An 18,031-nucleotide genomic window follows, 5' to 3' on the forward strand; every position below is an offset into this window, starting at 1 on the left:
ATTTTATCTAAGTAACGATAAGAATGAGGATTAAGTATTAATTTGGACAGCTGTCGCCTATGGAAAGGTGTGTTGCATTTTTCGATAAGCCGATATACTTCCGCTTGCTCCAGGTGGTCAATGAAAAAAACTAGTCAAATATAACGGATTAATTTGTAAATAATCAAGGTAGTGGCAAAAAGAACTATTTTATATTGGGGACTAGATGAAAATGTCCGGCTTTATAGCAACAAATCACAATTAAAAAATCCCACAAAATAGCGCCAGCGTAGCAAGAGTTGATATTATTATAGCAAAGTTTTTTTTTTTTTTTTATGATTGAAGGATTACTGGTTGCCCGGAGGCCTTTCCAGTTTCACCAGGACAGGTGGGCGAGCAAAGGCTCAGCCAGGAGGGGTGGGATTTGCTAACAGCTACCCGAGCGCCTCCGAAGGAGACCTAACAACTCAAGAGTAGCTGCTTCGCGAATGAATCTACTACCGGATCGGAATCGCGACCCGCTGAGAAGATCCGGCGAGAAACTCAGCGAGCTGATTCATGGGTTAGGTTGCACGGCGAACTCTTTGTCGAGTTCGACGAGTACGGTTACCGAGGTCCCTAAGCCTGCTCCTAGAGCTGAAGGCGTCTAGTGCAAAGGTTATTGGATCTGATGGATCCGTAAGGACGTGTCTAGGGCGTCGACGGTGACTGGCTCCTGCATGATCAGGATTCGGGGAGTAGTCAGCGGCGGCTACGATAAGGCGATTATCATGACGCATAGCCTTATCGAAGTACCGTTCCGACGCTGACTTCATGTATTTCTGTATAGATTCGAGGCCCAGGTCGTCGTGTAGGTCAACGTTCCTCACGAACCACGGAGCTCCGACGGCTAACCTGCAAAAGCGGGATTGTAGAGATTGAAGGGTGTCTATGTGTGTGCGGGCCGCGTGAGCGAACACCACACTCGCGTAAGTCATGACGGGCCTTATGCAAGTTTTGTAAAGTGTCACCTTGTTCCGAAGGGACATTTTACTCCGCTTACAGATCATGGGGTAGAGTCTACCGAGAATAAACGCGGCACGGTCACGGACTGATTTTATATGCGGGCGGAATGTCATCGATGCATCCAGGGTAACGCCCAGGTACTTGACCTTCCTGGCCCAGGGTATGGATTGACTAAAGAGAGTAATCGGGGGTGTGAGATTCCTCCTCCTAATACGGGAGGAAATCCGTGTGGAGCTTCCCCTCTGAAATAGCACCACAGTACTTTTCGCTGGGTTGATGTCTATGCGCCATTTTCGGAACCACTGTCCTAGGGCTAGGGCTGCGCTCTGAAGCTTCTTCGCGATTAGGGACTTGTTTCTACTGGAATAGTAAACAGTCGTGTCGTCGGCGAATAAAGCTAAATGGGTCGGCGGCGACTGGGGAATATCGTTAACGAATAAGCTAAATAGGAGGGGTGAGAGGACAGAGCCTTGCGGGACTCCAGCTGTGAGAGTATAGCAAAGTAAAGGAAATGGAGTGGACTTGAAAATTGTATTATGATAAGTTTTGGCGCTATTTTTACAACATAAATTACACCACTTGCGCCGCCCAAAAAGGTCACTTTTCTTGTTCATACACAGAAAGTGCGGTCAAGACCTTTAATAGGTAATTAGATACCCGATCCCGTGAACGGAATGGTAAGCAGTCGACGTCGCCCTAAACACGTCATTACGGATCCTCCCGATCCATTAACGGTGTTTTTAGGTACCTCAAGCACCGATCACCCTCCTCGCCGAACCCGTCGCCTGCGACGAAGGGCTCAACGAGTAAATTAACTCATAGACACAGCCCACTGAGTTTCTCGACGGATCTTCTCAGTGGGTCGCGTTTCCGATCCGGTGGTAGATTATCTGAAGCACTGCTCTTGCTAGGGTCAGTGTTACCAACACTCCGATTTGAGCCCCGTAAGCTCACCCACACGTCAAAGAGAAGCTGAAATAGCCTCTCAAGATTATCATATGTACGAAAAAAAAACCTCTACCCTTCATATACATATGTATATAGTTATAAACGAAAATAACAAAATTAATTTATAAAAAACAAATGATAACCTTATAGAAACCAATGCTTAAGACTATCCATAGTAGTGCTTCGCAGAATCTATCATCAGATCGAAATCGCGTTACTATGGAAGAGCAGCCGATCGGCGTATAAAACGTTCCGACCCGACAGGCTGGTTCTGACCCAGCGAGGTATCCCGGAACACTTACAGCACAGCCTGGTTTACCTGTCGGGTCGTCGTATCTCGGAGACCGACGACATCAATAATGACGAGGCGATCGTTGATGTCGGATCTCTAGCCCTAAAACATCCTTAGGCCCGCGGTTCCAGCATCTGTGGACTGTCAAGTTCCACTTGGGGGTGCCTGCATGCATGGGGTTCGACCTTATGCCCAAAAAAACACTTTTACAATATTTTACATACCTAAAACGCCTCCACGGAAAGGTGGATGATACAAGAAAGCGCGGGAAGTCATCAATGCTGTGGATCAACCAAATTAAAACTACAGTGGGAGGTCCCCTAAATGAGTGCAGTAGAATGGCCTCGAGCAGAGAGACGGCGGGACATCATGAAACGCGTCAAGTCTGCCCCCTCCAACACTAAAGGAATTACGACCACTCCATGAAGAATGATACGGTTGTGAAGAAGAGATACGTAGGAGATATAGCTTTTAGACACATCACGTATTGTTTATTATGTGGTCGATTTTGCAGATTCTGTGGCTTACAATAAAATATGTACTTGACCGTATGGATTAAAGTCGTCGTGGCCTAAAGGATAAGACGTCCGGTGCATTCGTATATAGCGATGCACCGGTGTTCGAATCCCGCAAGCGGGTACCAATTTTTCTAATGAAATACGTACTGAACAATTATTGTTCACGATTGACTTCCACGGTGAAGGAATAACATCGTGTAATAAAAACCAAACCCGCAAAATTCTAATTTGCGTAATTACTGGTGGTAGGACCTCTTGTGAGTCCGCGCGGGTAGGTACCACCACCCTGCCTATTTCTGCCGTGAAGCAGTAATGCGTTTCGGTTTGAAGGGTGGGGCAGCCGTTGTAACTATACTGATAACTTAGAACTTATATCTCAAGGTGTGTGGCGCATTTACGTTGTAGATGTCTAAGGGTTCCAGTAACCACTTAACACCAGGTGGGCTGTGAGCTCGTCCACACATCTAGGCAATAAAAAAATTTAGTTAGTTTCACCTATTCAAATCCACGAACAGAAGATGTTAAAATATGCTTTTATTTTGGTTGCAGGCGGTTTCTGATGAAATGCTGGTGGAGCTAAAGGCATGCTTCATGGAGGCCTACGATGACAATCAAGACGGAAAAATTGATATCCGAGAAGTATGTCTTTTTGTTGCCAAGTTCTTTTTCTCCATACATCGATTCTGTTTTACTCTGATTACGTAGATACTCCACCAAACGTTTTGATATTACAGCTTTATACAGTCCCTTTCAAAGCGAACACTTTGCAAATATGGCTAGTTTAAAACATGCCTAAATTGTTTCTTAGTTTCTTTTTTACTACACTGAGCAGTTAGGCCACGCGTAACCTCACATGCCACTTTGAGATGAGAAGTCGTTGGCCCATTTTGATTTTATAGCTACTGTAGGGCTGTTCAAACCTGAACTCATGAGTACTTCGTGGCAAAAGTAAGTCGACCGTGCAAGGTAGAGACCTACAGAGGTATGCCCTACCAATTTAAAGCAAGCAAGTTGGTTTTCTAATGTAAGCATTTTGAAACCAAGATAAATCACGTATTTAGTTTAAAAAAACACGCTTATTAGCAAATCAAACTAACAATTAATTTCGTCTTTTTCTTCTACCCTGTCGATTATTATATTATAAAATTATTGCATTGTCATCGGTCTATGATGCGTGAGAAAACTTTCGACAAAAATCGATGATAATATTAAAAATAATATTTATTAATTTCTCTCTTAAAGGTATGTATAGTGTTATACTAGTAAATATTAACTATAATGTATAAATTATTTCTCTCTTAAAGGTATATAAATTAATTAATAAAATTTATTTTGTTAACCTTTGAAAGAGCTGAAGTCGGTACTAAGTTCAAAACTTTTGAACTTAGTACCGACTTCAGCTTTGAATCAAAAGCATGTGTTACTGATCTCCAGACTCCCTCCTGCCTAGCTTAGATTTGGTTTGGTTATGTCGTGAGAAGATGTGGTTAATGATAATTACAGTTCATTAATTTCGTTACCACGTACAAAAATAAATACACGCGAATCTAATGAAAAGCGTGATAAAATTAAAAAACCTTGCAAACGAATTTTTATTAATTTGTTTCAGTTGGCGCAGTTGCTACCGATGGAGGAGAACTTTCTACTGCTATTTAGGTTTGATAATCCACTCGAATCCAGTGTCGAATTCATGAAGGTAACAATTTTTTCTTTATTCATATTTCTCCTATCGGTAATGTGTATTTTGAGCCTGCACGAGTAGATACAACCAACAGCCTCTGTCTCTACTATAGGTACTATACAATTGTGTATTAGATCCCATCGCCAAATGAAGTCCAAGTTTCAGGTATGGAACAATTGCCATACTGCTTTTGAGGAGCACGTGATTGATTTCGGCAAAAATAGACAAGACCGCAATACGATAAAGCATGGATTGTCGTTGTTATTCAAAGATAAATAAATTATTGTTACAAATGACACAGTTTCTAATATAAATACGATAATAATAAGATTTAAGTGCATTACCTTTCAATTAAGATTTTATCGATTATTATTTTCGGTAATTTATACCTACGCTGTGACGTGAAAACGGAACTTGCTTATCAATTTCATTTGAATTCAAATGAAACTACTTTTAATAAATTAATAAGTGAGAACAAATCACGTACGGTCATATGGCCCCAAATTAAGATTCCCTTTTTTTTTATTGCTTAGATGGGTGGACGAGCTCACAGCCCACCTGGTGTCACCTTGAGAGATGAGTTCTAAGGCCTCAGTATGCTGCAGCACCCTTCAAACCGAAACGCATTACTGCTTCACGGCAGAAATAGGCAGGGTGGTGATGATACCTACCCGTGCGGACTCACAATAGGTCCTACCGCCAGTAAAAATAGTATCCCGGAAAACAGTACCTTGAGAAAGTACATATACAATAGTATTCACTAACACTAAACAAGGCAATAACTTTCCACGAAAATAATCAATTGAAAATGACCTGTCCTGTTAAATCATTTCACTCAAACGAATGTTATTTTTTTGTTATATTATTATTAATTTAAAAAATCTGTAGTATGATCTTCTAATTGCGTCTTTCGGCTGGTAATAATGATATTATGATAATGAATGAATGTAACATAAATACCTACATAACATTTAACTTTTAATAAATTCAATCTGAATTTTTTTCTAGATTTGGCGGGAATATGACACCGACGGTAGCGGCTATATCGAGGCCGATGAACTCAAGGTAGTTTGAAACATCGCTCTCTCTCTTTCAGATTTCAATAGGTTCTCAACATAGTGGGATCAGCTATCCTTGTCGTTTCAATCACAAAAAAGACTTATTATGTAGATATAATCTGTGTAATGACGCCATTTTCTGCAATCCTGCTTATTTCTGCTGCAAATTAATAATGAAGCCTTTCTCTACACTTGATGTCAAAATTACATTCATTATCTAGTGTTCATAGACTCCGAAGCAAGAGTAAAAAAAATGCACTCACTACACTAGATACATAAGGTTGAATTTTTTATTTACATAAAAAGCCTCGACACGTTTTTAGGTGTAATTTTACTTTCTTGAACTCGAGACGACCATCACAATTTAGATTAATCAAATAGAATAAAAGGCCAGTAGCAATATCGAATCGACTAGAAAATTGGAAATATTCCATCCAAATACATGATTCTTATTTCGTGAATTACAAATAGTGGAAACAACGGTTGTCGCTCATTGATTACGCCATATTTTAATATTATTACTATAAAATAATAATAATACTACTACTACTACTACTACTACTACTACTACTACTACTACTACTTTAAAACGGAGAAATAAGTTACACATTGACAACACCATATTTTAATACTGATATCTGACTAATGAATGAATGATGAATGAATGATTTATTTTGTTTCAGACAACAACAACAAGTCCATATGTATACATAGTATTATTGAAACATACTTAAAATTATCAAAACCAATCAAATAAAAAAATATACATTTATTAAAAATAATTATCAGTTGAATATATTATTATAATATTTAAAACTAGCGGCCCGCTCCGGCTCCGCTCGGGTCTTTAACAAAAATTTCAACAATACTGACGTTATTTTTTTCTTTAAAATAAAAGAAAACTTATTGTGGCATAACTATAATAGTTAGACATATGCTGTCGAGACGCTTTTTGTAAATAATAATGTGTTCTACAAAGTCGTAGTACATTATTTTATTCGATCATCAATAGTTTTGGCAGGGCACACGATGTAAAGAATATTTTCGGAAATTTTTTTACACCTTGGATTACATTATTGGAGTTTTAGTAAGGATTCCTAACTTTTTTCAAAAAAGATTATAACCTATGTCACTCGGGAATAGTGTAGCTTCGAAACCGTGAAAGAATTTTTCAAATCGTCTCAGAAGTTTCGGAGCCTATTCAATACAAACAAACAAACAAATCTTTCCTCTTTATAATATTATTATTATTATTATAGTATAGATATTCCATTCGACTGATACTTACTTCGAACCAACCATTATTATTATTATTATTTAGTCCGCAAGTGAACCATGATACAATGGTTCAAGTACCTAATAGATAATACTGATATCTGACTACTAACCACTAATTACAGGGTACAGTGGCGTGCAATGGTCGCAATGACCGACACGTTTTTTTTTTAATTCCCCTCCGACATCTAAATCAAAGGCGCGCCGACAAATTTACAATCAAAATGACGACATATCACGGGTCGTTAAGGTTTTTTTTTTTAATCTTTCAGAATTTCCTACGTGACTTATTAAAAGAAGCGAAGAAAATCAACGACGTCTCTGAAGATAAGCTGATTGAGTACACCGATACAATGGTATAATCTTTTAATAACGTGTACAGTAGCAATTGGTAGGAACTGTAGATAGCGAAAATCGTAAAGTTATACCAGTTGTTTTGTAGCTTTTTAATGTACGTACTTATATTTTAGAACATGTGTATGCATCTTTTATTCATACAGGTTCAGATGCAAGTATCTGATTTATCGAATAATAATGGTAATTTTGTTGCAATAAAAAAAAAGGTCCAAAGGCAAAGAACTCAACGTACATTCTTATTTTCGGTTGCTGCTTGGTGGAAAATAATTGTAAATAGACATGCTTTAACAAAAACCGACTTCAAATAGAAAAAAAAAGATATTCCAATACCAATTAATATACACTAAAAACAATAATCATCGAAATCGGTTGGCGTGATATTGAGTTATTCATGTATTTGTCGCGCACGTACTTAATGAAAATTTAAGAGTTATATGATTTTCTCGTGAATACCATTATCAGAACTGGACTAAATAGAAATGGGAACGCACGGGAAGCGTCAACTTTCTAATAGAAAAAGAATCATCAAAATCGATTCACCCAGTCAAAAGTTATGAGGTTACCTCAAACATAAAAAAAAATCATACAGTCGAATTGAGAACCTCCTCCTTTTTTGAAGTCGGTTAAAAATAGCTTTCAGCGATAATGCCTAATATCCTTTTTTATAGTGCTAGTGATCTATTAACTTTTACTTGGTATATAATAAATCATGGAATAGGTACTCGATTGTAGTAATATTGACTTAATTTAATACTTAAAAGAGATTGTTGTCGCGGAGCCCGCTGCCCACGCTTAGGATTCTAAAAAATTCGTAGCGTAAAATTCTAATATCAATTAGTATAATAGCCATCGGACTCTTCAAACTGGAAAGTATTCTTGCGGCAGAAATAGGCAGAATGCTCTAAATGCACTGTTAGAAAAAAAATTTTTTTTCATTGTATAGCTATTTCATAATAAATTCCGATCCCATTCCCGTCCCTTCTCCCTTTCCCATCTTTTTTTTAACCTGTCATATATATATATATACAACTCAACTAACTCCATTCCATCCGCGAATTTGAGAAACAGTACATCGTCAACCTAAAATCCGTACCCCGGATCCCTATTTTTGACTTAAGTCCAGTCTCGGTTGCTGATGTCCGTAATTCCTTTTTCTCCATCTCATCCACGGCTGTTGGAATTGATAACGTATGCTCTAAAATGATTGCCCTAATTCTTCCAACGGTAGCACCTATACTTACCCATATTTTAAATTTTTCCTTTACCTCTAGCAACTTTCCTGATTCTTGGAAACAAGCCTACGTTGTTCCTATCCCAAAAAGCCCCAATCCTATTTTGCCATCTCAGTTCCGGCCTATATCTATACTTCCTTTTCTTTCCAAAGTCCTTGAGCACATTGTCCACCGTCAGCTGTCGTCTTTTCTCCTCTCCCACAATCTTCTTAGCTCCTTCCAATCTGGTTTTCGCAAGGGCCACAGCACGGTTACAGCTCTTCTAAAAGTGACCGATGACATTCGCTGGGCCATGGAAAACAAACAACTAACTTTATTAGTGTTGTTAGATTTCAGCAGCGCTTTTAACTCTGTTGACTTCGATGTTCTGCTCGAAATACTCAAATCAAACAATATCTCCTCGTCTGCTATTAACTGGTTTGATAGTTACCTTCGGGGGCGCTCGCAGTGTGTCCGTCTTGACGAGACTTTCTCGGATTGGCAGAACGTCAGTGCGGGCGTTCCCCAAGGTGGTGTTCTTTCTCCTCTTCTGTTTTCTGTGTTTATAAAATCTGTCACTAGGCTTATATCTTCTAAATTCCACCTCTACGCAGACGATCTCCAGCTATATCGCCACTTCTCGGAGCCTGAAGTTGAATCGGCTATTGCTGCGATGAACAGTGATCTAAAGTCTATCAGTGAATGGGCAAAAGCCTACGGTCTGCACATTAATCCGGGTAAATCACAGGCTATCATTATAGGGGGTAAACAATTGCGCAGTAGACTCAGCGATCCTATACTCCCCCCAATTTATTTGGATGGGACTCAAATAACTCTAACCGATTCAGTTAAAAACCTGGGTGTTATTGTAGATCGACATCTTTCGTGGAGTTCTCACGTTGCTGAGATTAGTAGGAAGGTGCACTTTGCCTTGCACTCGTTGAGATGTCTGCAGGGCTTCTTACCTCAGCATACAAAAATATCTCTCGTCCAAGCTCTCATTCTACCCATAATTGATTACGCCGATGCCTGCTACTTGGATGCCACTGAGGAGCTCTCAAACAAGCTTGAGAGGTTGCAAAATCTATGTATCCGTTTTATATACAATCTCAGAAAATTCGATCATGTTTCTCATTTTCGCAAAGAACTTAAATGGCTCCCTATACGCCTTCGTAGGAATACTCGAATATTATGTCTCCTATTCAATATCCTACATAAGCCCACTTCTCCCTTATATTTACGTGAGCGATTCTCTTTCATTCGTTCTCCTGATGCTCCCTGCAGGTCCAACCAACGTTCTGTTTTGTTATTCCCTTCCCACAAAACCAATTTCTATTCTCACTCCTTTACTGTGCACGCGGTCAGACTGTGGAATTCGTTGCCGGCTGACATCCGAGTTTGCAAGTCTGTTTCTGTTTTTAAATACAAGGTCAAACAATTTTATCTCTCATCAACCGAATGATCATGGTTCTCTACTCTTCGCATACACGAGTGTTACTGTGTTACTTATAATATTTGCTATGTGTATGTGCTATAATTGTCATTTTGTGTTTGTTATTTTAGTTATGTGTTATTTGTTCTACACACACTTATCACTTTTTATTATTATTCTCATTATCCTCTCGCAGGTCTGCTGGAAGAGATTTCTCAAAGAAATAAGCAGTGCCTTTGTACATAATTTTCCTATTACTCTGTACTGTGTCTTGTTTTCTGTGTGTACATAAATAAATAAATAAATATAAATAAATAAATAAAAGCTTACATCATAACAATACTATATTTATTTTCATCATTCAAACAGTTACAGGTATTCGACTCAAACAAAGACGGCAGACTACAGCTATCTGAAATGGCAAAGTAAGTATAAGTATAATAGGTATAAGTATAATAGGTATATGTTTAATATATTCAATACCAAAACAGGAAGCCGTATTGCGTATTGCGAATCAAGTATTCGGATAGATGTTATAATAAGTATACCAGGAATAGATAAACATCAAACCGCTTCACATGATTAGTGTGGAAATTAATAGGGTGCAAGAAAATGTTTCTCGAAAATGTAACGATTATAAAAATATATTACTTTAATACTAGTGGTCCCCCGGTAGTCGAAATTCGACTATAATTAATTGAAATTATAAGTTTGTACACTATTATGATTCTATTGTCAAAGACTATTAAACTTCTATAATCAATTATTTCACAAAGACTATGTACACTTTACACAAATATTAATAAAGACAAACAATATATTTTAATCTATTTTAAATTTGACCACAGATTACAAGCACTATGAAGAGTTTGACAATAAACAAATAGTATGAATGCGTGTGTGTATCAAATACATGGTAGTGTGTGTAATGTTTTCTTTTTATTGATTTAATGTATTTTTTTTGCATAATTAAAATAAATATTAACATTCTCTATTAGTGATGGAATTTTCATACTTCTGCGTCCGCGTAATTTTCGTAAAAAGGGGTCCAAAGTTTTTGCTTGACGTATTAATGTATTTTTTTTTTTCGGTATTCGCGTGGCACAGATATAATAATTATAGCTATTTTGACGGTTTAATCCCGCGTTTTTTACTGTCACGCAGAGACCTCGGAAACTGTAAAATATTCGAAATATCAAAAATGATGTAACGAGAATTAAAACAGGCGAGATTAAACCGTAAAAATAACTTTGATTGTGTTGTAGCATTAGTTATTGTAGAATAAACAATATTTGAATATATACAAGTTCGGAACAAAAAATTCGGACCGTCGGTCTACTGAGCAATATCAGTCGCTCGATGGAGAATCGTCCCTTTGTCATCTCCTCCAAAATTTCATATCACTGTCTCAAAATAAACGAATAACAATATTCTTTTACCTGGCCAGGTATAAATACTTCATGTTTTTTGAACCCCTTAGCCGGCAATGTGAAACAAATGTAGCTGCTTTTTTTTTCCTACCTATACTGATAGTCTTGAGAGGCTATCAGTATAGGTATCAGTATAGGTATCAGCTTCACGTGTGTAGGTGAGCTCATGGGGCTTAAACCACCGCATCAGACTTTCCCCCGATCTTAGGGACCTCGTAAGAGTTAGAAACGCGGCAATCCGGGCCTACGATCGATATCCCACGGATTCAAACCGGACTCGGATGGGTCGCTTACAGCGGGAGGTCAAATCCCGCTTAAGCGACGCCCGAAACGAAAACTGGGATAGTTATTTAGAAGAGCTCGCGCCCACTCACCAAGCATACTGGCAACTAGCTAGGACCCTCAAGTCCGAAACTATAGCCACTATGCCGCCTCTCGTACGCCCCTCAGGCCAATCACCGGCTTACGATGACGATGACAAGGCAGAGTTGCTGGCCGATGCACTGCAAGAGCAGTGCACCACCAGCACTCAACACGCGGACCCCGAACACACCGAGTTCGTCGACAGGGAGGTCGAGCGCACAGCTTCCCTGCCGCCCTCGGACGCGTTACCCCCCCATTACCACTTCCGAGGTTAAGGAGGCGATCGATAGCCTACAACCACGGAAAGCTCCCGGCTCCGACGGCATCCGCAACCGCGCGCTAAAACTGTTACCAGCCCAACTAATAACGATGTTGGCCACCATCTTAAATGCTGCTATGACGAACTGCATCTTTCCCGCGGCGTGGAAAGAAGCGGACGTTATCGGCATACACAAGCCGGGCAAACCGAAGAACGAAACCGCGAGTTACCGCCCCATCAGTCTCCTCCCGGCGATAGGCAAACTATACGAACGGCTCCTTCGTAAACGCCTCTGGGACTTCGTATCCGCGAACAAAATTCTTATAGACGAGCAGTTTGGATTCCGCGCCAGACACTCGTGCGTCCATCAAGTGCACTGCCTCACGGAGCACATCTTACTAGGGCTAATAAGCGGAATAATAGGCGGAAACCCATCCCGACAGGAGCCCTCTTCTTCGATATAGCGAAGGCGTTCGACAAAGTCTGGCACAGCGGTTTGATATACAAACTGTATAACATGGGAGTGCCAGACAGACTCGTGCTCATCATACGAGACTACTTGTCGAACCGTTCGTTCCGATATCGAGTCGAGGGAACGCGTTCCCGGCCCCGTCACGTCACAGCCGGAGTCCCGCAAGGCTCCGCCCTCTCCCCGTTACTATTTAGTTTGTATATCAATGATATACCCCGGTCTCCGGAGACCCATCTGGCGCTCTTCGCCGATGACACCGCCATCTACTACTCGTGTAGGAAGAAGGCGTTGCTTCATCGACGACTTCAGACCGCAGCCACCACCATGGGACAGTGGTTCCGGAAGTGGCGCATCGACATCAACCCCACGAAAAGCACAGCGGTGCTCTTCAAAAGGGGTCGCCCTCCGAACACCACGCTGAGAATCCCCCTCCCGACTAGGCGCGTCAACACCCCCGCCCCCGCCATTCGCCCAATCACGATGTTCGACCAGCCCATACCGTGGGCCCCGAAGGTCAAATATTTAGGCGTCACCCTCGACAGTAGGATGACATTCCGCCCTCACATCAAGACGGTACGCGACCGTGCCGCCTTCATTCTAGGACGTCTCTACCCGATGATATGTAGGCGAAGTAAAATGTCCCTTAGAAATAAGGTGACACTCTACAAAACTTGCATACGCCCCGTCATGACCTATGCAAGTGTAGTGTTCGCTCACGCGGCCCGCATACACTTAAAATCATTCCAAATCATTCAATCCCGTTTTTGCAGGATAGCCGTCGGAGCCCCGTGGTTCGTCAGGAACGTCGACCTCCATGACGACCTGGACTTAGAGTCCACCAGTAAGTATATGCAGTCGGCGTCGATGCGCCACTTCGATAAAGCGGCACGACACGAGAACCCTCTCATCGTGGCCGCCGGTAACTACATTCCCGATCCTGCGGACAGAATGGAAAGCAGTCGACGTCGCCCAAAACACGTCATCTCGGATCCTCCCGATCCACTAACGGTGCTTCTAGGTACTTCAAGCACCGGTCACCGTTCTCGTCGAACCCGTCGCTTGCGACGAAGGGCTCGACGAGTAAATTAACTCTCAGACACAGCCCACTGAGTTTCTCGCCGGATCTTCTCAGTGGGTCGCGTTTCCGATCCGGTGGTAGATTCTGCGAAGCACGGCTCTTGCTAGGGCTCGTGTTAGCAACGTCATCAGGTTTGAGCCCCGTGAGCTCACCTACAAAAGTTAGGGTTACGCTGATATAGCCTCTCAAGGCTCTCAGCTTAGGTAGGAAAAAAAAAAAAAGGGGGCTTAAACCGGAGTGTTGCTAACACTGACCCTAGCAAGAGCAGTGCTTCGCAGAATCTACCACCAGATCGGAAACGCGACCCACTGAGAAGATCCGGCGAGAAACTCAGTGGGCTGTTTCTATGGGTTAGCTGCTAGCTCTTGGATCTCATACTGGAACGTTGATCCGAAGTGTTATCCGATTTTTAATGTACATTGCGTGTTATGCTAGAATTACTATTTATTACTATTAGTATTTTCAACGTCAAACTAAAAAAAACCTAATTAAACCTTGAAATTACTTTGTATGTATGATTCAGTAACACAATACCTGTGAGATTATTACGTCCAACAATGAATGTCTTATGAAGCAGATTTTTAGATAGAAATTACGAGCAGTCTACTTTCCAGAGTAAGATGTGCAAATATTAGCGAAAACTTGGGTCAGCTTAAATCTTCTGCTTTTGTTCATGTACCACTGGCGTAGTTTTTTTTTTTTGATAACAACGAGTGGCAAACGAGCAAGACGGGTCACCTGATGGTAAGTGATTCACCGCCGCCCACGGTCACCAGCGTTTACGCCATTGCGTTGCCTACCCTTCAGGTAAGAATATGCTCTTTTCTTGAATACCCCAATGTCGCAGTTGTTGGGGAAGACCGCTGATGGCAACGAATTCCAGAGATTTACTGTGCGTGGCAGAAAACTGTTTTTAAAACGCATTGTAGTGGAACGCCAACCATCCAGATGGTGCGGATGATAGTTCCGGCGAGACGATCGGTTGCGAAAATCAGCGGCTTCTATTAAATTGAACAGCTCCTCAAGTTCAAGAGGAGAAAAGACAATACAAATGCAATCGTAGAGTCAATCCTGAATTTGATTAATAAGCTCACTATAGACTTTGACTTCGTAAATCCGATGAGATGACAGTAACTGTCTTTATTAAACTATTCGCTGATATGTACGCCATTATATAACATAATTTTCGTATATAATTTTATGTTTTTACATCTAATTGAACCTATCTTCGAGGAAAACGGATGAAACTAATTTCGTGCCCCAAACGTGTTCAAAGGGCTTTTGAGCTTCCGGAATGTTTACGTTGAAAAAAAATACATTATACTTCTTAAATTATATGTCAGATACCGTGTTGTTTTACGAGAATCGTGTTGTTATCTCAAGATAATGTATTCAATTTTATGGGTAAAAGTTGCGTAGAATATTGAGCTTTAATGATAGCGGCTTGGCTCTGCCCCTGGCATTGCTGAAGTCCATGGGCGACGGTAACCACTCACCATCAGGTGGGCCATATGTCATCTGCCTACAAGGGCATTAAAAAACATTAAAAAAAAATCGGAAAAGGCGTGCTATAAAAAAGTTGATCTAGGCTAAAGAAAAAACCGAAGCCTAAAGACACATTTTTACACACTCTTAATTCTGTATATATGTAGATACCTTTCGCCAAATATTATAAATTACTCCTTACTTTTCTATATGGAAAGTGGATTACAGCGCAATTAAATGAAGTTTATTTGAGTTAAGTACTTCAATGGGCATTTTCGAAGATACCAGGAAACCACGTCCAGTGATATTGCTTCATATTCCAACTTTTTTTTTTCCTACCTAAGCTGATGGCCTTGAAAGATCATATCAGCGTCACCGGGCTAGTAGGTAAGCTCACGGAGCTCAAACCTGACGATGTTGCTAACACGAACCCTAGCTAGAGCCGTACTTCGCAGAATATACCACCGGATCGGAAATGTGACCCACTAAGAAGATCCGGCGAGAAACTCAGTTAGCTGTGTCTGTGGGTTAATTTACTCGTCGAGCCCTTCGTCGCAAGCGACGGATTCGACGAGAACGATGACCGGTGCTTGGGGTATATTCCCACACTTGTATACCTCCAGAAAGCAATTAAAAAGCTACCAGTATACTACCACTATCTTATTTAAACCCACAGAGATTCTTAATTAACAAAATATAATAATATTACTTGTTTTTTATCGACATTGTTTGCATTTTTGGCAATGCCAAGAACACAGCATAGCCTTCGCTTACTGCTAAATACCTCACAAACATCGTCTGAAAAATAAAATGTTATAGCGCTTGAGAAACACCATGTTGATAGGTATCTAGGGTATATAGGGGGCAGCTCTATGAGAAAATTCAGATGATACATGGCAAGGAAGATCTTTGGAAACGCACTGTAGATGAACACAGTGATTCGAAAAACTATGGTTGAACTCCGCTAACGTGGCGGGAGGTGCAATGATAAAAATAGGGAAAATCTCAAACAATTCGTGTAATATTTATAAGATATTAAAAAAAAAACTCATCCACAGATTACTTCCAGTTAAAGAGAACTTCCTTTGCAGACAGGTGTTCAAGGTAAGTGACAGTTCGTTACACGCCAAAAAATTCACATCCATTCTGTCAAAAGATTATCCTTGCTTGGTTAAAGTAAAAAAGGAGGAACATTAATTTTGTAACAAAAATACGCACCACGATTTTAATTACTGAAAATAGTTGAAAAGGTTAGGTTAGGTCATAAAGTAAGCATGTATGTTTTAATAACAATTTTGAATTGGAAATTCGATTTAAACGATAACTGATAAATGATAATTGTAAATAGACATGCTTTAACAAAAACCGACTTCAAATAGAAAAAAAAAGATATTCCAAAACAAATCAATATACACTAAAAATAATAATCATCGAAATCGGTTGGCGTGATATTGAGTTATTCATATATTTGTCGCGCACTTACTTAATGCAAACTTAAGACTTATATGGTTTTCTCGTGAATACCACTATCAAAACCAGACTAAACTGAAACGGGAGTACACGGGAAGCGTCAGCTTTCTAATAAAAAAAGAATCGTCAAAATCTATTCACCCAGTCAAAAGTTATGAGGCAACAAACATAAAAAAAACATACAGTCGAATTGAGAGCCTCCTCCTTTTTTGAAGTCGGTTAATGGTGTAACAATATTTAAATTAACGTCTGTTAGCACTTTTAAACACGTGCGTCAATCGTATAGTTCTCAGAAATTCTATGGAAATTTAACTAAGGACAGTAATTTTCGAGCGTGCTACGCAATATAAGCATGATCTTTCGTCGTATACACGGGACGATTATAGGTAGGTATTAGGGTATGATGATATAAAAAAAAGTTTATAATAGATTCACGATTGGCTAATCATGATTATAATAATTTTTCTAGCTAGTTTTGAATCGTCTGACTGGCATTTTTCTTAAAATTTTAAAATCTCCAATTATTGCTATATTTATTTTAAAAAAAAGGAAAGCATTTATTGAACCCTCCCGTCATCATTTCGGTCAGGATATGCTATTTCGAAAAGGGCACATGTCGCATATTTTGTCAAATACGTTTTTTCATATAAATGTAGTTTTGAGGCTTACCTACACCAATTTTATAATAAATCCAGTAATTTTCAATTGCTAATTAACACTAAAATATATCTCGAAAGTTAATATTTTAAATTTTACACTGCTTTAGAAAATAATCTGATTTTTTTATTTTCCTGAACATTTTACATTTTCAGAGATGTGCCCTTTTCGAAGCTGCATATTCAATTATGCAGGGTGGTACAACTGTACATATACATACAATACTATTAAGAGTACGACCTCATTTCAGTGGGCTCCGAAACCACCAGGTTTTAATAATATCGTGTAATAAAAATCAAACCCGCAAAAATTACAATTTGCGTAATTACTGGTCGTAGGACCTCTTGTGAGTCCGGGCGGGTAGGTACCACCACCCTGCCTATTTCTACCGTGAAACAGTAATGCGTTTCGGTTTGAAGGGTGGGGCAGCCGTTGTAACTATACTGAGAACTTAGAACTTATATCTCAAGGTGGATGGCGCATTTACGTTGTACATGTCTATGGGCTCCAGTAACCACTTAACACCAGGTGGGCTGTGAACTCGTCCACCAATCTAAGCAATAAAAAAAACCGGTCGTCTGTAATGTCGGTTTACTGACAATAGTTGAACGTGACAGGTCATAAGAAAATACTGATGGAAAGGTTTCATTATTCAATTATCGCAATTATAGTTGCTATAAACAATTGAAACCACATTCACTTTTCACTGAACTTCATACTTGACGAAAACATGTACATAAATGTATTATTGTATAGCAGCTGTCCACGCGAATGCATCGCTCACTCAAGTAGGAGAGAGACAGATGTCGAACGCTGCCGAACGCGGAGGCCGATTGTGCCTCTTTGTCGCTCGTTGCGCGCTCTCGCTTGCACTTCAAGCCTTAAATGGAACGCCTCAGAGCGAGGTAACGCCGCATGAGTCATGTTTTTTCGTGCGTGCAGCCGGCTCCATCAAATTATAAGACGTTGTCACGTCAAGAAGGTAGACAACCTCGTCCACCCATATACGAAATAAATAAAAACAATAAAAGAAACTCTTGATGGCATAGCGAAAGGGAGCT

General features: G+C 40.0%; 1 protein-coding gene across 2 annotated transcripts in view; it reads left to right on the top strand.

The window, feature by feature from the left end:
* The window catches only part of Cbp53E (Calbindin 53E), a 200,568-nt gene that overhangs the window by 170,216 nt on the left and 12,321 nt on the right, over positions 1-18,031 (top strand). For both annotated transcript variants that reach the window (XM_089735834.1, XM_089735835.1), the window contains exons 4-9: positions 3,292-3,381; positions 4,352-4,438; positions 5,432-5,488; positions 7,029-7,112; positions 10,126-10,181; positions 15,902-15,947. In XM_089735834.1, the coding sequence (XP_089591960.1) occupies positions 3,292-3,381; positions 4,352-4,438; positions 5,432-5,488; positions 7,029-7,112; positions 10,126-10,181; positions 15,902-15,947 (420 nt within the window). The remainder of the gene's footprint in view (positions 1-3,291; positions 3,382-4,351; positions 4,439-5,431; positions 5,489-7,028; positions 7,113-10,125; positions 10,182-15,901; positions 15,948-18,031) is intronic.

This window comes from Bombyx mandarina, chromosome 20 (genome assembly GCF_030267445.1).
Source record: "Bombyx mandarina strain Sakado chromosome 20, ASM3026744v2".
Taxonomy (NCBI): domain Eukaryota; kingdom Metazoa; phylum Arthropoda; class Insecta; order Lepidoptera; family Bombycidae; genus Bombyx; species Bombyx mandarina.